Source organism: Ambystoma mexicanum, chromosome 13, assembly GCF_040938575.1.
Source record: "Ambystoma mexicanum isolate Mex_15411 chromosome 13, UKY_AmexF1_1, whole genome shotgun sequence".
In the NCBI taxonomy this organism is placed as follows: Eukaryota; Metazoa; Chordata; class Amphibia; order Caudata; family Ambystomatidae; genus Ambystoma; species Ambystoma mexicanum.
The window spans coordinates 733,581,677-733,603,651 of NC_090938.1; the positions used below are offsets into that span (position 1 = coordinate 733,581,677).

Below are 21,975 nucleotides of genomic sequence, written 5' to 3' on the forward strand. Positions count from 1 at the left end.
CTTCCAAGCTGCAAAAACGCGCTGCTCTATTCTCCCCAGAAGAAGGCAATAGGAAAGACCTGCATGGGTTAGATCCTGAAAGGTGCATTTAGGCGCAGTATACAGGCCCAGCCACACAACCTGGCACAGCCACCTGCCATCATCCCCTTCCCCTTTATTCCTCGTAAACATGGCGAGTTACGTATGCTGGAGGAGTGGTGATGGAGAAGAGCTCACGTACCGGAGGTCCGCTGCTCTGTGAACCCATCCTGCGAGTGGGATGACCGTGGGATCCCTGGCCTCTGCGCACCTGATGTCCAGCAGCACCCTCGTGTTTGCCGAGGAGAAGGCCACAACGGCGACTTGGCTGGGTTCCCTCCCTCCAAGATCATCTTATCCTTTTTCCTTTGTTTTGTAATGTATGTGACTTCATTGTCTTTTTCTTGTGCTCTTCTCCATGTGTACACTTCAACATTGACATACTGTTTTAAATGTTGTCTCCCTCCTTGTCCCTCTCTATCTATGGTAACCCACTAAATGGACAACTGCCCTCCATTTCCTTTCTGCATGGCAATTTGAGGAGTTGTGCAGAAATATAGCAGCTTTCCTTCTGGGTCGTGCGTTGTTTCTTGGATACATGTCTCATTAGCAGTGCTATAAGCAATGGGGTTCCCCTGTTAACATCCTTATGGCTGGCTTGCAATGTGTTGGATGGTCTTGTGTTCACAGTAAGGTAGTATTATTGAAAGGGTGGGATAAGATGTTCAAAGAAGCCATCATAATGGTGACCCACCAGTGCCGACTGAATGAATATCTTGAAGCGTGTAGATTTGCGGAGAGTGATTGTCCTTTATCAGTGCATAGACGTTATGTCCGAGTACTTGTTTTAAAAACCTTCCATGGTGGAGCTGTTTGATATTGAGTGGGACGCAGCGTATGTCTGTTTTACCAATTTCACAATTTAGTATACTGCAGACTGTCTTTATGCTGCTAGAGGATTTTTGTTCCAAGGATGAACCTCCCCTGCAAGCCTTTCAATTGATATCCCTTTCCATACTGTATTCATAGTTTCTGAAACGGCTTTTTTTTTTTACCCAATTGGTTCTATTAACCAGCTTGGATGTTAACAAAATACCCATTGGGTATAGGGGGTTTACATCTTTCTTTTATGGTCCAACAATACGTCCCATAAGAGGGCTTTCTTGTTCACCTTCTGACCCGCATAAAAACCACACACCAACAAGCTCTTGAGACTGGACAGGACCCTACCTCTGCAATATCTCGAACATTGATTCAACCTTCCCTAGCTGCAACTAGATACCACTGGACTGCGGAATTGTCAAGACTGAGGTGTAGACACTGGCAGGTGCATTGGGTATGTGAGTGGGAGTGAGGAACATGTTGGGTTGTTGGGGAGGCTGGTAGAGGTGGCAGCGAGATGTGAAATAGGCCACGAATTCAGAACGGGCTCAGACCTAACCTGAGGCACAAGCTGCGCACACACCCCATCTATGAGAGACTACGCAATCCCGACTCTTCAATTTAGGATAGAGATGCCAACTAACCAATTCCACTAACCATTTCCTCCTCTGCATACACCTCTCAAACTCCAAACCAAACACAACCACAAACCTACAGCACAACAAACTGCACACACTTCACTACACTGCAACAACAAAACATAAAACACACAGACTCGCACAACAGTACATAAAGGCTTTCGGCCGTAAACACCCCAAGCCCAGCCAACGGACCCACCGGGCTGAGGCCGCCAACAGCACATCACTGCTCTCTTGCACTTTTTCCACCCTCCTCTCACTAACTCTCCCTCAGTCTTTCAGAGCGCCAGGGGACCACCCCGGTGGTGATAGTGCGCGGTACAAATGTCCTTTAACATTAACACATTAAGTGATTGCATTGACTTTGGCATGCAACCTGACCGGGGGTCAAGGTCCTCCGATGGGATTAGTATTGTGCTGGATGCATTTCAGAAAGGTCCTAGCCCTGTTGGATCTCTCTCCAATCCTCTTGTCTTCCATTGCTGGTGGGGGGAGTTTCTCAGACCCTGTACACAAGTGAGAGATGATGCCAGCGAACTTTCTCTGTGTGTGTTGGAGTCTTACTTTCTCTCCGCTCAAACTCTTCACTGTAGAGCCCAATGTCTCAACTGTACATATTTTAGGGGATCTGACTCCCATCAAACTTTTTTTTTTTTATCTGGTCACCCTCAAAGTGCTCAGTCTTTGATATTTTATCAGTCTTCTCCTTTCTACTGAGCAAAACTGCTACTAGGGGAGAAATCGGGGTACCTTATGATGGTGGTTTACAGGGAAGGAAATGTTGAACCCCGTTTTAAGCACTCCCACGATATAGTGCAGGTGTTTTGGGCAACGTATGACGGCTGGCAAAATGTGCACAACCCATTGTGAAGCGTGGCAAGTAAGAACTGGTGTGCTGTTAGAATTGAGGTGGCAAGTCAGTTATGGCTGGCTAGTAGCTTGTAACGTTGACCATTTACCCATGGTATTCCCCGGCTATCTCGTTGCCAAAGCAAGTCTATTTCATCCCTTTCCATACAACATAGCACCTGGGAGAAACGGGACAATTTTGTCTCCCAAACCACGAAACTGCTAGTCTCCATCTTTGCAGGTCTCCTCCATTTTGTCTGTGATGTAGTTGAGCTAATCTTCAGAACAATATTTAACCACATCAACTCAAACAAGGCCTGATTAATGTTTGGATCCTAGAACACATTGCAAATTCTAAATTACGTGCTAGGATTGAGATCACGAGGCATACTTTTTTTTTTGTGTCCCCATTGCAATGCCCCTTGTGTGGTTTCTGCCCCTCGTGCTTTGACAGAGGTTCCCTAGTTTGAATTAACTTTAGGGGTGAAAGCGGGCAAACCCATCACAGTCCATGCTGAAGCACGATTCCCTCGATATTATTTAATGTACTCAAACCTTAGTAAGTGGACTTTTAGTGCCCAGCAACAACCCCCACCCCCCCAGCCTGGGATATTTTTCGCCCCACTAACAGCCACCATAGACACACTTAATACTTTCTTCTGCACCTGAAGCGAACGGGTTTCCTGGGCCTGAATAAAAGCATGTTATGTTAATTATCTGTTGGGCAACCCCGTCAATGATGAAGTTTGTGGACCAGTTACGTTTGCGGAAGCACTTTTTCAGAGACAAGAATGTTTGTAATTATTTTGTCTCTATTTAATAAGGCATTCGGGCTATAAGATTTGCACATCCTTAACCGCTTTGGAAATCTGTATAATTGTGGCCTCTCCCATGTCTGTGACAACCTCAGATATTTAAACAAAGATGTAACTGTTTGCCAGCGCGGTTACCGTTCAACAAGAGAAGGTCTTCTAAAACAGCACTGTGAGGCTGCCTGATCTTGAACCTTTGCTCAGCTTTAATTCAATGGAGAGAACCTCCTTTATGGTTATTGGGGGAGTCGAGTTCACTTGCTGTTCAGGAGAGGTTCTCGGGAGATCAAGGCTAATATTCACAGGTGGTTACCAAAAAACAAATCCGTCCTCCAACCCTTGGCCATTTCTTATGCTACTCCTTTGGTCTCTAATCAAAGGTACACCGATTTTACGGTTCTTGATTTTATAAATTGGCTAAACGTCTGTCTGGCTTCTCTTCCTTGTCAATACTTTTCAAGTTCCTCATTCCTTTTCATTGTATTGATTTGAAGCATAGACAATTGGTGACACACACCTTCGTGCCTCTTAAAGGCCTTTAGAGATCCTAGAACCCTATAATGTGCTGCTATTGTATTCAATTCAACCTCCACTACATTTACATGTCGTAGCTAGTTTTTATACTGCTGCAATCGGACACCCTCCTATAGGAGCTTCAAAAGCAATCCACAAAGTATGCGCTGTTTGTTAGGAAATATTCAGCAGAGATTGAGTATTACGTGCGCATTGCCTCCACTACAGCGCTCCGTCAGTGCATGTTGAGGTATGGGGCACAGCATCTATTTCACTCTTCCGGTGAGGGTACAGGACAACGTTATAAGACAGTGATTGGTGATGAGGGATGGTCTAATACACCTCCTCAAACAAAGGGAACATTTTATTAGGCATGAAGTGAGTAAAAGGTTAACTCTTTAACCCCTTAGCATACGGAATCTTGATGCGTCCAAAACCCAGCAAGGGGAGCCTCCTGCAATTCCACAGAAGCCACGTTGCCTACCCCAGGAGGGGTCCAGCGTACCAGATCTCGTACACTTTCTATGCATGGAGAAGGGGGTGGGGTAACAGGAAATTATTCTGTCCCTCATTGGTATTCGCCATAGATAAACTTGCTTCTCTGCCAATGGAAGTCCACCAGCATGGTAAAGCTACCATCTGCATTGAACCGAGAGGAATCGGCTGAAAATGTAGGAAGCATTCTAGCTAGGTTAGTTCTTTTGTCGAAGTAGGGTCTGATCTCGCCATGTGTTGCTTGAACATTGCTGCATTTGTGTTTGGCTTTATATAGCAAGAACATAGCTATTGTGCAATGGAGTAACCGATTCCCCCTTCCCTAACTCTTATGCATTAATGTTGAAATTAACCATAGATACTATCGACCCACAGACACTGATAGACTGAAACGTCCTTAAAGCCCTTTCACCTCCCCATCCCCAACGTGTGTTCTCCCCAATCCCCCTCCCCCTTCAAATCAACAACCTCCATACAGGAGTAGTTGCCATTTCTTGCCTTGAAACTGCACCCCATCCCCCACCCGCCCAGGCAGCATCATGTACATCCGTTTCCCAAGAAATTACTTGCTGTTCATTTACTCTAGCAGGGATGACTACTACCAAATGATCGTAGTGATGGCTCCTCCAAAAATTAACTGGTCAAGGAGATTCTATTCCATTTGAAATTGATATACAGGTGCATCAATCATGGTGAGAGTTCCATTATGTGCAACTAACACCCCTTCCATCAATTGTACATTTGCGTCATAAAGTGGATCTTTTCATTGCAATTCTTCTGTGTAGAAGACACTTATGATTTTAGTTTCTTTGTGTTTGAGAACTCGTAATTCAAAACCCAGCCCCTCATAGCCTTCTTTGATTAAGGTGCCATGACATGAATCGATGTTGTCCTTGTAATGAAAGGCGACGCTGCTTCGGAATGTCCAAACATGGAATCTTTGTCTTGTCGCTTGCACTCTCTTTCGTGTACATGATTTCTTGCTGCAATTCACAGAATGCTTTTGAAGGAATTGTATATCCTGTGTTGTGAAGACGGGCATTTAGGTTTTACTCATCTGCCGGTCTGATGCCGAGCACCTACGTCCTACAACTCAAAATGTCTGTTGTACTGTGTAGCCTTGCAGGATCACACAATGAATTCCTACTTTGCAGTTCACACTATCTCTGTGGTCTCGCCCTACTATTGCCACTGCGCCTTTGAGCTCTCGTTGTCAGATCTTGGTACCGTATGGGACCAAGCCTGACTAGCCGTTGAACCCACCAGGGATCTTAACCACCATCGACTGCTGAAAGCAACCACACTATTGTCTGTTGGAATCTTTTTTTTCTTTCATACAAGCATTTCTAAAACCTCTTGGTAGTACCTCCTTATCAAGAGGTATCTCCGCTGGAAGATGGTTCACCCACAATTTAATTTCCTTTCGCTAACTGCAATTCGAGGTTCTCTCACCTCAATAGGTTGACTCTGCTACAAAATCCGCCTTACCTCTATTTCCTCCAACTTGTGTGCTGATCTGGGCGCATCTTAACGGTACCCGGGCTTCCGGGTGATCATGAGCAGACTACCCCAAATGTCTTGCTGGGCCACCACCCCAAGCTCCGGTTGCATTAATTTGCCAACCGTGTTATTTCCTCCTCGGCCCTCCTACCCTGGGGCAGGCACACTCAACCAACTATCGCTGTTACAAGGATACGCACAGGGCATCCATGGCCACACCACCCCAAGACAAGGGCCACTGCTCCTTACCATCCAGAGGTTCTATGAAAGATTTAGTCTCTTGTGACTGCCTTAAGTGGCGTCACCCCAGAGTGGTACAACCGGACCTCCCTCTGGCAACCTTTCATGCAGAAGGCTGCCGAAGTACACTTAAGTAGGTGCATTGAACTAATGTGAACATTTCTACTGGTGGAAAGTGCAATGGCTGTATTTCAGTAATATTCCCAATGGATGTCGTGCCCAGCCAACAATCACAGAATTCGGATCCAATCTACCATTATCACATTTTCTTTTCATAGAATTATATACTGTAAACTTGTCTTACCGTTGTTAGGGCTTCATGAAACCTGGTCACAAACGTTTATTATCAAGTAGTAATGCATGAGTGTTTTTCAAGCACCGCTCGTTTTGTCCCTTGCTCTTCTGGTAGTTTTTTCATAATCCAGCCTTGTGTACCTTCTGGACCTGGTCTGCAGTTACCCTGGTCTGTTAAGGACAGCATGGTGGTCTTGGGTCAAACCGGGTGCAGAGTCAGCATACCCACTTAAATTGTAGGTCTACATTTGACCTGAGGGCCTTTTGATGGACTGAGTGCACCTTTACATGAATAATTTATAACAACATTTTGTGTAGGGTTACATGTCAACAAAGCCTGCTACCAAATTAAATGTTACCATTTAGTTCTAGCCTAAGGTTCCATGGGGTAGACCTTTTCTCTTGGTTGAGTACTTTTGGCCTTTTGCTTTCAATCCATTTAAGATACTGGATCATTAGGAGTTTGGCAGTAAGCAATTCTCCCAGTACTTGCAAAATATCATGGATTCTGGTCTGCCACATTCAGTGTATGGAGTTATTACCGCCAGTGATATTCCAAGGGAATACCACGACTAATAAAACGGCTGAATAATTTTAACATAAATATGTCTATTTTTATCAAAACTTTTTGTGTATGGTAATTCCAAATTGGCCTAAAACCATTTCCCTTGTTTACTGGGCAGAATGCACTTACCTTCAGTACAGTCAAAATAACTTGTAGAATGGGCCATGGTAAGGATGTGACGAGGTGGCTATTGCTGGTGTCCCCTCCCATGTAAAGCCTGTTTTAATTGATCATTTTGGCATTAAATATACAGTAGGTTGTAATGGAAAAATAAAAATGACTTCAGTTTACCACTGGCGGCACTGGTATTTCAGAAATGCCACAACTACCAGTAGTATGCAGAAAAGGGTGGATTCGCAGAAATGCCGAGATATGGTGTTAGGACTGAATTTCTATACTCTGGCCTGGTGGACAGATGTATAGGAGGCCAAACTAGTTTAGTAATGGGGACAACTTTGGGAGCTGTAGCCAAACCAGTTTGAGGTAGCTAGGCGAGTGGTCAAGGCTAAGTCTCAGGAGGGGCAAGCCTGGTAAGGCGCCTTCCATGAGTACACAACGGTGAACAGTCAAGGAACACACGTAGACTGGTACAAATACATATTTTTTTTCATGGCCATAGAACACTATGAAAAATGACTACTACTAGCATGTAATATTGCACAAACTAAATAAAAGACACAATTATTGGAGTAGGGCAAAATGCATAGCGCAACCCTATATGCCGCATTAGAGGTCCACAGAGATACAGCACTAACTTTAAAAGTCCATCCGTAAGCTGTGTGGGGGGACTTTGGGCCCAAGTTCCACACAGTTTGTTTATTGAGCATTTGTTAGGGACCTGTGCAGCAGCATTGTGTTCCAAGGTGCCACAAGGTTATTAATAAGAATGGCAAAACCGGAAATGTACATTTGTTTCTACTAGGCCTTGTGGCAAGTTCTGTGAGACAGGGCACATTTGTGAGACATGGCACATTGTCGGGCTTTTGCAGTCCAACAATTTGTTCTGGTGAATAAAAAGTCCCCCACTTTTGGATTGCTTGCGCAAGCATGCAATGGCAAACTGTTGGAGAACTGTTTAACAGTGAAACTTTTAAAAAGGGAGATCTGAGGTTCAGGGAAGTACTGTTACAACCGCACCCACCCCACACTCCGGTTCTTCGGTCTTTGCATGCCTTCCGAAGAGGGTTTTAGGTCGCTTTTCCCGCTGTTGGTGACAGATGCTGATGGTTTTGGGGGTGGAGAAGGTAAAAGAACTCTATTCAGGGCCCGTCTTAGCACAGGACTGGATGCAGGAAAACCTGTAAGACTGCCACTGATGCACATCGACACGGGGAAACGCTTGTCGCAGTCTGACTGTGCCTCGTATCTCAGGTTCCCTTGATGTCGGAACCACAACATTGGCAGAGAAGAGTTCAGTGGCATAAGCGTTAGATCACCCAAGTTCCAGGCCTCGGCACAAAACAGCGATTGTCTGCAGTGTGGTAGCCCAAACTCCATGGCCAGCCACTGGGTGATCCAGGGGCGCTTCGGACGGCTCTTCGCAGGACCCCATGCTGATATTGAGGGCGATTGTTCCCACCACCCTAAGGGCCTCACAGAAGCATTTCATAATCGCAAACCCCCACTGGAAAACGCTCTATGAATTGGGCCCTAAATGTCCAAGCTCTCTCGCAGGACCTACAAGACTGGGCTCTTCATGACCGTAGCAGAAGCTTGTCTCTAGGCCTCCTTTGGATGGGTTCACGGTCTCCTTAAGTCTTGCAGTTGAACAGGGTACTTGGCTCCTTCAGGTTTCTTCCAGGATCTCTGGAACTGGTGCAGAGGTCCCCTCCTTATCCAAAAGCCAGGTAAGAGTTGAAACTCCCACTAGCTAATTAAAGATCTGGCCCACACATCCACCCCAACAGTGGGCCGATTGGGACCACTGGTGTCCCAGATCATACATATAATTCGGACACTCTGAAACCAGTTTGTGGATTGGGACCAGACAGTCCAACCCATTTACTGGCAGCAAACACACATGGCCATGCAGTAGCCTGTGAAAATCCTGACCTTTTATGGACTTCCAGTGCCAGAGAAAGCAGGAAGAATGGTTAGTGACAAGATGGTCAAGGGACAAACAAAAAATCCTTGTGGCACTGCCATGTTTGGACACTAGCCACAGTAAGGTAGCCCATTGCAGTACGGCTAAACCAAATTATACACAAATAATTGCAAAAAGTAATTCCTGCCACCAGCTCGTCCCTTGGGTACATTACAGTAACCAAAAATCCGCAGTCTAGAGCAGAACAAAATGTACCCCATTGTATAAGTTACCAAAAGTGGCAACAGTGAACAAGACTGAGGGGAAACCATGTTTCCCAGTACTGAGAGCCTGAAGGACATATCAGTTTTGCCATGACAAATGAGCAAAAGCCAGTGTAGTGAAGCTGAAGGCATCACTGCACTGTAAAAAGTTAGGTCGTATTAAATAATGGCTAAATGTTTGTGGCTCCATTTAAAAAAATAAATAAATCAAAATTGAGAGGTGCTATAATGAGAACCTTTCCTGACGTGTGCTGCCAGTATTAATGCAACAAAAATCTGCTGTATACTTGTAGAATTGTATTAATTGGGAACCCCAGGCCCATAGTTAAAGTAGGATATTTGGACATGAGAGATCCTTAATGAGGTGTGGTATGCTGACTGATAAGTGCCCCTAGCCCCCCCCCCCTTCTTTTGCTAATCCACCAAAATAGAGCAGGTAGCTCGGTCGTTTAACCCATGGTTTCCTCCCCAGCCGATGGAGATCTTTGTCGACGATGAGACCAAGCTGACCCTGCACGGTCTGCAGCAGTACTACGTCAAGTTGAAGGACAATGAGAAGAATCGGAAGCTCTTTGACCTGCTGGATGTGCTGGAGTTCAACCAGGTAATTTGGGGTCCTAAGCAACATCCTACAGCTGTGTGTGAATGTTTTTTAATGCCTTCGGAGCATGCAACCTGACTTAATCTGACAGTTAAAAATACATTTTTTTTTCTCAGGTTTTTCAAACCTTTACATTACAGCCAGACGATAGAATTTTGGTTCAGGGCTCTGGTTAGCTGAGATTATCTTTAAAGCATTGTCCAAGTGATGAGCTATCGGGCAGATGGCCAGTGGATTACTCCTGGTGACTGCAGGATGCCCTCTTAATATAATCCCATTATGTCACCTCTGACATCTGGGTCAGCAAGGTCTCTTAGTTCAGGCTGCTCTGAATTGTCTGCCTTCTTTCGGAATACTCACTGCCCTCATTACTCCCTGCACAACAGGTGGTAATCTTCGTGAAGTCTGTTCAGAGGTGCATTGCACTGGCGCAGTTATTGGTGGAGCAGAACTTCCCTGCCATTGCCATCCACAGAGGCATGTCGCAGGAGGAGAGGTGAGTAGTGGTTTCACTTAATCTAGGATTTGATTGGTCTGCACATTTCTTGGCAGTATTAAATAGGACATGTATTGCAGGTTATCCCGTTACCAGCAGTTCAAGGACTTCCAGCGTCGGATTCTTGTAGCCACCAACCTTTTTGGTCGAGGAATGGACATTGAGCGAGTAAACATAGCCTTCAACTATGATATGCCTGAGGATTCCGACACCTACCTACATCGGGTAAGTACTTGAAGCAAAAGTGGGCCCAGATTGGCTGTTGCAAAACCTACTGAAGGGCTGCCTCACCTTGTTTTTATGTTTGAATTAGGGGGTCAGCCAGAGATTGTTTATTCAGCATGTCTTATTGAAGGTTATACACTGTTAGTCATCTGTCGTATCTTTGAACAAATCTTATATTTTAGAGCTAGCACATGAACCGTGACTATTACAATCAAGGTTCTGACTGCTGGATTCAAGCTCCTTGAAATTAAGTTCACACAATAAATTGCAATTCATATCACCTTCCATTTAGTACATGGTAAAACCTGTCTTCAGTGTAGTGCTTTCTGTGAGCTGCTGGTCTCTGGCTGTTGAGTAGTGTATGCCCTTTGCATTCCTGGAACTTTTCTCCAGGATGCCACAACCCTTCCTACAGCATGCACAGGACTGGATCAATTAGTCTAACATATCAATTCAAATGTCGGTAAATGGATCTTGGGAGACATTTATACACAATCGCCAATATGGCCACGTAATGTGAAAAGCCATAAGCCTTCTGCAGCCCATACAGCAAGTGAATCTCATCTTCACCACAGCATTGCTTCTAGGCAAGTTCTGCCTTCTTTGTGCTATTTTTTTGCCAGGCATGGTCTCCAGGTGCTCACGTGGCTCTGTAAGAAAAGTTAGTAGGGTTAGTTAGTCTGGGAGAAAGGGATAGGATAGAATTTGTGCTCCTCTGTTGATGCAGGTAGAACTAGTACGAACTAGCGTCTGCATGTGATTTCTGGGTGTGCTTTATGTGCACTGGGACTTATGTCTGTAAGGGTGGTGTCCAGTGTCTGAGTTATTAGGTTTGTAGTATGATTGGAGGGGTGTGCGGTTTGCAAGTTTTTTGGTGGTTTGTATCACCAGCTCTTTGGGAGTGTATAGTACATTAGGTTTGAGGGTGAAGAGATGAGAAGGGAGGTGGATAGTTTGTTTCAGGTGATCTCTGGGTGTTAGTTTTGTCGGTTCTTCCTCTAGATTTTCCTGTTTTTCCTTTGGTCCTGGTGTATGGGTTGCAGAGTGGCCTGTTCAAATGAAATATAAACAAATGGTACAATTAGTGTGGCTAAATTCAAAAGCGGCAGGTTGCAATTCTAGTGTGTAGTTGGTTGTGGTATTGAGTAAAACGCAAGTGCACGTTTTCCATCCAGTGTGGCCAGTCTGCTGCATAGAGTGAGAAACGGGAGAGTATTCACCCCTACTTCCCTTTGGTCCTCTATTCAGGTGGCCAGGGAAAGGCATCGCTTTTTTATCAAGACCCTGGGGGTGGAGGATCACTTGAGGATTGGGAATGTAATGCCCTTAGGCAAGACATGCTATCCCGCTTTCCTAAGTGACAGTCAATTTAACCTTCCCACTGTTATGGGCTGTTAGTCAGTACCCCCTCATTATTCCACACACAGGCAACGGAGTAGGGAAGATTATCTCTTCACCACTTAGGTACTTGGATGAGGAAGATGCATCCCAAACACTGGTCGGGCAGGTCTGCCTAACTATGGTCGGGCAGATCCAATTGATCAAGCACAACTGCAGCCTGTTACTGCAGGTACATAATATAGCTTTATAGACCTGCAGTGAGGGCTTTTACCCGGGCGTTATGGGTCCTGAAGATCGAGTTACGCGAGGGCCTTTAACGAGGCATCATATGCACAGCGGGTGTATAGGAACACTTTCATATACACCAAAGCAAGTGGCTCCATGTTGCAGAATAAAACATTGAAGCTGCTTGCTTTGCAAACACCCGATTTGCGGGCTGTAATCAATCTGCGGGCTATATCAGTGCATATAGCCCACAGATTGACCAATCGGCTTCCCAGAAACACCACTAGGGTGTTCTCATATGAGAGGCAGAAGGGAGAGCCCAGCAGAGAAGCTCGAACTCGTGAAGGGAACCATGTAGGAGAACCAGGGGGCCTGCTCTTCATGGGAGCAGCCGTGGTGGGACTGGACGACAAACCAGGACACCCGCAGACCCAAAGTACAGAGAACAATGTCTGTGAGGAAACAGCAGGGCTCACATTACAGTGTTCCCTGACCTCAGAAGCAGAGCAAAAACCGCAGCAGAACAAATTGCATCTAACCTTCCAGTTGACTACATTAAAGGCCCACAGCATGAACAGTGAACTGTGAGTGAATGCAGTGTAACAAGGCAACAGCTTGGCAAAGGGGTGTTTTACATGGTGGCAGGGCCACAAGGCAGTCCAGGAGAAAAGGAAATATAAGATTGTGCCCTAAAGTCAGGAGGCCAGTACAGAGGAGTCGAGGCAAGCTCCAAGGAACTTGTTGGGCTGAGAAGTCCACGGATCCTGGTTGTGACTGTGTGGTTTGACCGCTACGCTGAGACTAGAGAATCCTAAATGGTGAAAGCTAAAGACCTCACGAGACAAGCTTAGCAAAACCACTGCAACTCTTGAACAATATTTGTTTTGATAACTGAGTCCTGAGACCTTTTTCGATTTTGAGTCTACTACTTGGAACCTGGGGAAGGGAACCCCAAGGAATGGTCATGAACTAAATTGCTTTGGAGAAGGTAACTTTTTTTCTTTCATGGAACTTATGTTTCGGGAAGGGGCGCTGAGAGAAAGGTGTGAGCTGGAAGAAGCTCAAACTACATTAGACTATTGTAGTTGTGAGGGCAAGGGTAGGTTTTGGACACAGACTTTTAAGTTGGACTCTTTGACAACGACTTTCCTTTTGTTCAGGTAGGGAAAACCCACATTAGTAAAGGGCAAGTTAGGCCTTCGACCATCCCGTCTGTCGTACTTAATGATGCTTTCACAATTGGCTGCATCAAGGCAAGTTTTCCTTGTGTATAGGCAATAATTAGGCCACTGCTCTTCAAGGTTACCTAGTAATACTGCAGTGGTTTAATGCTTCATTAATTAGAACTGGTATTAACGAGAGCAGCATTGGAGTAAGCTTCCCTCGCCAAACGGGTACTTAAGTTGCCTCTTGTACGCAAGTACTGTCCACTTGTTTCCATTGCGCTGAACAGGTGCAGCCTATGCGCTGTTCGACTGTTGGATATAATGACCAGAATTCCTGTCATCCTACAAAATCCCTTTTTCTTACTTAATTGGAAGTAGAATTAAGCACACATTTTCAGCATGTTATAAACTGGGCTCCAGTCCTGTTTACAGCAAGCTTTGTTTAATATGTGCAGTAACATGCAGGTTGATTCTTGTGCTGATTCCTCCTCCTACTGCTGCAATAGTGGATGCATCCAAGTGTGTGGTGTAGACTGGGTGGGCGGGGAGCAGTCGATTGACTCACCCCAGACAGCACTCTTCTTCCTGCACCCTCTATCCCTCTCCTTGTCTTCTTTGTTTGGTGGAAAGGGAACTTAATCTTATGAGACCCCTGTACTTGTTGGATTTTCTGACTTGTGTGCTGTTTTTCATCTCAGCCAGGCTAAATCCAAACCGGACTGGGAGTGGCTCTACTGCCTCATAAGGCAAGAGTACTCCAGTGTCCCAGAGATTCTACCCCATCTTGCTGGTCATGTGGCTAGGCTGGTGGCAGCCGTTTATATGGTGTACACCATGTGGAAATAATTTTATCTGGTTGACCAACTCTTCCAACTTTGTTTACATAAGTCCTGGGTGGTCACATATACTATCCTTTGTGTATATGGAGGAAGTGACCATGCTTGGTTACATGCCCGTTTCTCAGGACTGGGAGCTTTAGCTAGCCTGAATCCAGTTCTGATTGGCATATACCTGTCCGGTATAGTGCAGATAGTGTTGTGCATGCCTGGGCCCTTTTTGAGTCCCTGGGTGTGCTTGCAGGGATTTTAGCAGTTTGCTGACCACCTCTGAACATGGCATGGTGTGTGATCAGGTATTGTGCACTCGCTCCCAAGTGTATGAGCGCTGCAGCTGTCCAACTCCCCAGTCGACTGCTGCAACTCTGTACTTGCACTCGTAGAAGATCTGCTTCCACAAGGAAGGATCAGCACCTCTGGCGCTCCACTGAATCGTACTGCAATGTGGCCTCTCCCAGTTGAACAGAAGGAGCGAGGTGCAGCACTCTTTCCCCTGATGTTAATCGCCTCTCCTGCTCCCAGGCCGCCTCCTTCTCGATGTGCAAGTCCCTTTGCTGCTGCAACCTTGAAGGCTGATTTAATTATTTGCAGTGACACTTTTAGATATGAGGTATTCTCACAAAGCTAAGGACGTGGTGAGCCAGTTTTACGGTGTAAGAAAGTAAGACGTTTACCAGGGACAAAACAGACCATTATACACACGCCGTACAACGGTACATCTGTCTCCTCCTTGAAGACTTTGCCCTCAACGTCCTCGCTCTTACTGAGACGTGGTTCAATGCCAGATCTGCTGCCCTTGACACTTTCCACCCTGAGCAATACAACATCCTCTCCAAACCCAGACCCGGTTGTGGAGTGGCCCTGATTTTCCCTGAATGGGTCCCTGCCTCTATCCTACCTACTCAATCTTACTCCTCCTTCGAATGCCTCGTCTTCAGGGTCGGGGTCTCCCACTCACCTTCGCTACCATCTACAGCCCACCCTGGCCCCATCTCTCCTTCCTATCTGAATGGGCAGACCTCACCTCCTCCCTCTTGACCCCTTCTTCCAAACTCCTCCTCCGGTACTTCAATAGCCACCTCAGCTCCCCGATCAGCCACCTCACAGTTCTGTGACCTCTGACTCCCTCTCACTATTCTTGCTTCTGGTCCGTCCCACTCAGCCAGACCCTCTGGATGCCTCCATCTTTGGAGACATCCCGATCTCTAACCTGTCACCACCACCCTCTCCTGGTCCAACAACTCTCTTCCCTCCTCCCATTTGGAGCCCCTTGGCCCTCTGAGCCTGCACTGCCAGCCTCCTTCGCTGTCATGAAGTGTTGGTCGCTGCCTTTGCGTCCAACTTCATCTCCCCCCCGCCCCCCTCGGTCCCCTGCTTTTTACCCCCCCTCTCAGTCTGTTCTTGATAACCTCCAACACCCTTGCCCCTGCCATGAGGATCCACTTGAAACCTGCCTCCAGTGCAACAGCTGGTATTACTCTGATCTTGCTTCAGTGCAGAGTTGCTGAACGGAAGTGGCAGACCTCTGGTTCAACCTCTGACCAACTGGCCTGTAGGCTGCTCCAAGGCAATATTGTTTCTCTATCTGCTCCAAGAAGCAGGCCCACATCAAAGCGTGCATCTCTGGAGCTACTAATCACACAGCGGAACTTTTCAAAATATGCAAGGAACACGCCAATCCATCTGCAGTCTCCACCACCTCTTTCCTCCCTTCCCAGGCTTTCTGCACTGCTCTGGCCACCCACTTCTCATCTAAAACCCTGGGCATACTGTTCCCCCCCCCCCCCCCCCCCCCCCCCCAACCTCAATCCTGCTATAGCTCACCGGCCTCCTTTGGCTCCCCTCCACCCCCAACACCTGATGTGGGCTCTAAAGTTGTCCTCTATGAAGGTCTCATCCTAACAAGTGCACCCCTGCTCTTCTCGAACCATTAAGGAGAACATCTCTCCTTCTGTAGAATCTTGCAGATTTCTACAACCACTCCCTTGCCACTGGCTTTCCCTCTTTTTCAGAAGCACTCCCTTCTGCACCCTCTCCTAAAATGGAAAAGTACTGGCCCAACCCGATTTCTGCATCTTGGCTTGGGTTATTGCTCTTTGTATGTGCTGCTGGTGACTTTTTTTCAGCTGGATCTCCATCCGGGTTCTCCCACTCGCAGGAACACCCAAAACTGCTCCTTTTGGCCACTTTGCAAAAGGAAATGCTTTCTGAAAAAACAGCCCATGAACAGCACAGTTGGTTTTCCTTTAGTCTCTTTACTGATCTGGATGGGAAACTCATTTTACTTGTGACATTTTTTCTTCTACGAAAGACTTTTTTGAGCACTTATAATGTAAAGTGGAGTAGCACGTTTTTAATATTTTATAAGGCGTGCCAAGTGACCCTGGGGCTTACCGGCACCAACAAACAATACAGAGTAGAGACATTTTACATGTTTTTCCAGCATGGGGTCTGGCATGGATTCACATGCTCATGAATATTCCCAGTCAGGCCGGGAATCCTCAGTAAAATAATTTTCACTTTACTTACAAACTGTATTTATCAATAAACCAATCGCTGAGCTCTGGGTCATACTGCCCCCAGCCAATGGCTACCTTCTCTGGCAGCATCTTCAGATTTTTACAGCATGTTCGTGTTGGGAGTCCTCGTGTTTTGTTCTGTGAGCTGATCTACTTTTTTTCGCGCTTCTGTAAAAAAGTTATCTTCTCTTCACAAATTGAGCCCGTGTGCACTTTCCTACATCAGCTGACAAGCAGGGACCCGTTTCAATGCCCCCTCGAGGGCAGAATCGTCAAGTTTCATCCAAGATTCCAGAAGGCCATCGGGTCTTTGCCGCACTCTGGACCATGTCGGAGAAGGAAGGAAGCTCCTGCAGCTGCGCAACACGTTTGAGGACAAACGCCGTCAATGCCTCTGTCTCCATCTGGATCACAAGGCAGCAGATTGTGAAATCTTCCTCATGTTCTCCAAGAGAACCGTTAAGTACCGTCACAGTAGGCGGCGGCGTGGCTCAGCCCCAAGGCTTCTACCCCGTGGAGGATGCATTGGTATTCCTCACCCAGGACCGGTCGGTCTCAAGAGTGGGCTTCTAAGGCCTTTTGAGGTCGCTCCATTTGTGGCGGCCCAAGACAAGGCCAAGTACCGCAAGTCCACTCCGTCGGTGGCGCTGCTGTGCCAGCGGGTCCCACATCGGGCAGGGTGCAATTATGATCTTCATCTGCCTCCATCGCTCCAGCTCCTCCTCGAAGAGGAAATCGGCTAACCTGGCCAAGCTGCGGGAAAAGCCAGAGAAGACTAAGGCTCTGGAAAAGACGACCGACCTGCCGCAGAAGGCCCAGGTGAAGTCAACGATCGAGTTGGTGGGGGCGGCCCTCTCGAAGGCCAAGGGGGCTGACCCAGACAAGGTAGCCCCGGCAATATCCAGAGTATCCCTGCCCCTGAGACCGGAGACATTGGCCAAGCTGGCTGAGAGGACACCGGAGAAGAGGATGACAATCTGAGCCTGAACCTGACTCCCGGGGATGCATCAGGAAGCGGGGGTTGTGGGGGGCACCCGGTCCCCAGCGCTCTCCAGAGGCGCAGGACTTGTGGCACTGGGCCATCACCCAAGATGTTCCTCATCCCTTTTCACCTGGTGGGAGTCAAACACCATCGCGGACTCCCTCAGCAGGGAGCTGTGCTCTTGTCACGAGTGGTAACTTCAACAAGATCAAGTGGCCTGTCTCTTCCGCAAGTGGGGCAGACCCCAGATTGATCTGTTTGCGACAAATTCCAAATGCCAGAGATTCGCCAGCAGGTTCCACCGGCCGAGGAGCATGGGGAAGCCTTTTCCTTCCCATGGGAAGGCCTGTTCCTGTATGCGTTCACTCCGTTGCCTCTCCTGCTGCAAGTAATCAACTCAAACGGTGCTGATGCAGCATGATTCCCCGGTGTGGTCGAGGCGGAATTGCTACCCAGATCTTCTCAGCCTGTCAGCATCTTCCCCCGGTTAAGCTGCCAGCAGTCGTGGATCTGCTCGCCAGAGAATGGGGTGCAATAGTACATCACGACACAGGCTCGCTGGACCTGAAGGCTTGGCTCCTGCAGCCTTAGAATTCAGAGGGTACGAGTTACCGGCGGACTTCAGGGAGGTCCTTGCCAGGGCCTTAGCGTTTTTGACTCTGAAGTGCTACAGGCACAAGTGGAAATGTTTCGCAGTGTAGTGCCGTACACGGAAGATAGTCCTCGAGGGGGGGGGGGGGGCCTGCCCCGCCCCGCCCCGCAGATTCTTCCGTACTTGTTGGCCTTGGCCAAGGTCGGGGGCTGTTGCACGCCTCGATTAAGGTGTATCTGGCGGCTATCCCCTCTATATCAGGTCTCCAGGACAGTGTTTTCTTTGGGCCACCGTCTAGTGAAGGAGTTCCTCAAAGACTTTCATTCCCGGCGGTGAAGCCTTGGGCCCAGCGTGGGAACTCAACGTGTACTGACAAGGCTCATGGGGCTCCCTTTGAGCCTCTGCATCAGGCGCCTCTCGTTCCTTTAGTGGAAATCTGTTTTCCTCGTAGCCATGCCCCAGTGCCTTTACTGCCTGTACCCGACACACAGAGGAAGATTGTGTTTTTTGCCAGGAGATGACGGCTCGCACGCTGAAGGATCGGCATAGGTGGCTGAAAGAGTGGCTACAGGCCAAGTTCCCTTCTCTGGGTGGGTCCCAGGGGCATGCCTCTCCCAGTTCCAAGAAAGCTGAGTGGGCTTCTAAGGCCTGTGAGGACACCTCTCCCGCAGGGGTCCAACAGAAGACTAAACACAAAGTCCGCTGCCACCCGAGCGCCACTGCGGCGGGCTCCTCGGCAGCCAGGGCACGTCCGTCTTCATTCACCAGTCCACGCTCAGGATCTTCGTCCAAGAGGAAGTCGGACCATCTGGGCAAACTCAAGGGGAACCCCAAGACCGACCTGCCGGAGAAGGGGGATGGGGGCGCTGACCCTGCCCTAAGGAGAAGGCCAACCATTACAAGGCGGATGAACAAGGCTAAGCAGGACAGGGGACCGGTCCTGACCGTGAAGGCCCAGGCACACCAGACTAAGGCCCAGCTTCCACAGAGGGGGGTGGTGGCATCCCTCGCAAAGGCCGCCGAGGCTTGACCACAGGGTGCACCCACGAAGGCAAGAGGGTCACTCCCGGCCAGGAGGGAGTCTTCTTTCCAGCCCATAGAGGAGACCCTGGAGAAGATGCTGGCCATCTCCCCGGGACCGTCCCCTCTGGACATGAAGGGGGTGGGGAGGGTGTGGTGGTCCTCCAGGGCAGGAGCTCATCTACCTTCAAACCATCCAGGAGGAGAACGTTGTTCCCTGCGACGAATACTAGGATACCGTTGAGCAAGGCGAAGGAGAGCTGCAGGGCGACAAGGGCATGGGCCCCGTGCCTGTGCTCCAGCTTCCTATTCCAACTCAGCCGCCACCTAGAGACCTCTCGGTGAACATTCTCTCTGCATTGCATACTCTGGTCTCCGAGATACAGACGAGGATGCCTATTGCGACGGGGGAACCGCCAGCCAAAAAGAGAAAGAGGCACCCGCTGCTTCCTTGCCGCCCTCTTCCCACCCTGAGGAATGAGACGGACGCGGATGCCGGTGGGCTAGACTAGTTTCACACGATCTCCAGAACTTCAGAGCTCTTCCAGCTTGCTCCAGAGGAGAAGGAGGGCTTCTTGTACCAGTGCCGTGAGGCGAAGAGAAAGACCATCCTCTCAGTCCCACTCCTAGATGGTATTTGGGACGAAGGCTTGTCCCTCATGAAGAACCCTTTGAGAAGTACTGGATGCCGGACTCTGCGCCCAAGTGCTTTCAGGCCCGACCGTTTCTGGACTGTAGAAGTCGTTGGGCGCTTCTTCCTCGGCAGCGTCCACACCTCCGGACAGCGAGGGGAATAAGTTAGATGCCATGGGACGACGGGTTATCTACTCTGCAGGCACTACATCGAGGCCGCCAACACCCTCGCCATCGTAGCAAGCTACGACCGAGAGCTGTGGTTCAAGATCGCTCCCATCCTGGACTTCCTGACGACAAGAGGTCGGAGGCGTTGGAAATTCTGCAGAAAGGCGAGGTGGCGTCGCACCACGCAATCACGGTGGCCACTGACATCACCGACACAGGGTTCCACCAGATGGGCAACTGAGTTTGCTGCCGTTGTGGCTGGCACAAGGCCACCAACGTTCAGACGAGGGTTTTGGACATGCCCTTTGATGGAGACTCTCTCTTCGGGAAGAGTCTCTACAGGCCATCGAGACGGCACGTGCCTTGGGCACTCCCAACAGCGACTGCCGTCCTTTTGGCCCTCAGGAGGCAAGTCCCAAGGATCTTCCAAAGGTTTCAGCGGGAGCTCCTCTTCTTACCACCAGCCCTCCTGCTCCTCAGCCCAGGACCGGTGGCCCGGCAGAAAAACTAATCTCTGCTGTTGCTGCAGGTGTGGGCCATGCTAAAGGGCGTGATGGAGCTCGTCCCAGTGCGGCTCCGGGGCTCCATAGTGTACTCTGGGTACTTCTTGTGAAAAAGCCTGGGGGCTGTAGGCCCATCCTCTACCTCCGACGACTACAAATGCATCCAGTCCCAAAAGTTCCGAATGGTCACTTTGCAGCATGTGCTCAGACAGCTCAAATAGGGAGACTTGTTGCAGGACTTGAAAGATGCGTAATTCCACATCCCAATTCACAAGCATTACCAATTCAACGCCCTTTCCTTCGGATTGAAGTCCGCTCCAAGGGTTTTCACCAAGTGCCTGGCGCCAGTGGCGGCGTATCTGCGACTACAAGGCTACCACGTCTACCCTTGGACTCATCCGGGCCAGCAAAAAGAACATCGCCGTCGACCACAGTGAGGACCGTCCGTCCAACTGATAGATCTGGGGTTCTCTGTGAACTATGCAAACTTTTGCATGACTAAATCGCAGGATGCGCTGTTTCTGGGATCCTGGCTCAGCAGTGTCATGCCTGGCATCACCGTCTGAGGAGAGAGTGGTGGCTATCGTGGGCTAGGTGAAACAGCTGCTCGCTCTGAAGATGGCCATGGTGAGGACCATCAAGTGTCTGCTCGGCGTGATGTCGTCATGCATTTATCTGGATTCAAGTGTCCGGAAGCTCCCAGGACAAGATCGCGCTCGACGAGGGGTTCTGTTGGCAATAAGATGGTGGGGCGTGCACTTTCATCTTACCAGAGGCATGGATTTCCAGTCCCCACCACATCAGGAGACTAACGATGGATGGGGTGGCCACACTGAAATTCACGCCAGAGGCCTGTGGCTGCCGGAGACTTTGCACATCAAGTTCTGGAGCTATGGGCAGTGTTTTGGGCCCTCAAATCGTTCTTGCTGTTCCTTACAGGCAAGGTGGTGCAGGTCTTCAGAGACCATACCACCACAATGTTTTACATCTGGAAACGGGCACCAGATCCCGGTGCTCTCCGAAGAGGCGCAGGATTTATGGCACTGGGCTGTCGCCCAGGGGATGTTCTTTATCCCGTTTCATCTAGCAAGAGTAAAGAACACGGTCGGACTCCCTGAGCAGGGAGCTTCACTCTTGCCACGAGTGGGAACTTCAGTGGGACCCAGTGGAGAACCTGCTCCTCAAATGAGGCATTCCCCAGATCGACTTGTTTGCGACGCACACCAAGTGGCGAAGGTTTGCCAGCAGGGTTCCCCAGCAGGGGAGCATGGGGGACGCATTTCATTCCCTTGGGAAGGCTGCTTTCTGTATGCGTTCCCTCCCTTGCCGTTGTTGCCTCGAGTCATCAGTCAAACGGTGCCAGTGCCGAATGATCCTCGTCGCACTGGAGTGGCCGAGGCAGATCTGGTACCCGAACCTTCTCAGCATGTCCGCGTCCCCACCGTCAAGCTGCCAGTGGTCACGGATCTTCTCGCCAGCGATTGAGGGGCCATTCTTCACCACGATCCAGGGTCTCTGAACCTGAAGGCCAGGCTCCTGCAGCGCTTCAATTCGG

General features: G+C 48.8%; 1 protein-coding gene across 1 annotated transcript in view; it reads left to right on the top strand.

Moving 5' to 3' along the window:
• The window catches only part of LOC138521840 (spliceosome RNA helicase DDX39B), an 84,717-nt gene that overhangs the window by 24,808 nt on the left and 37,934 nt on the right, over positions 1–21,975 (top strand). The window contains exons 7-9 of the mRNA XM_069634976.1: positions 9,586–9,717; positions 10,101–10,210; positions 10,291–10,435. Coding sequence (XP_069491077.1) covers positions 9,586–9,717; positions 10,101–10,210; positions 10,291–10,435 — 387 coding nt within the window. The remainder of the gene's footprint in view (positions 1–9,585; positions 9,718–10,100; positions 10,211–10,290; positions 10,436–21,975) is intronic.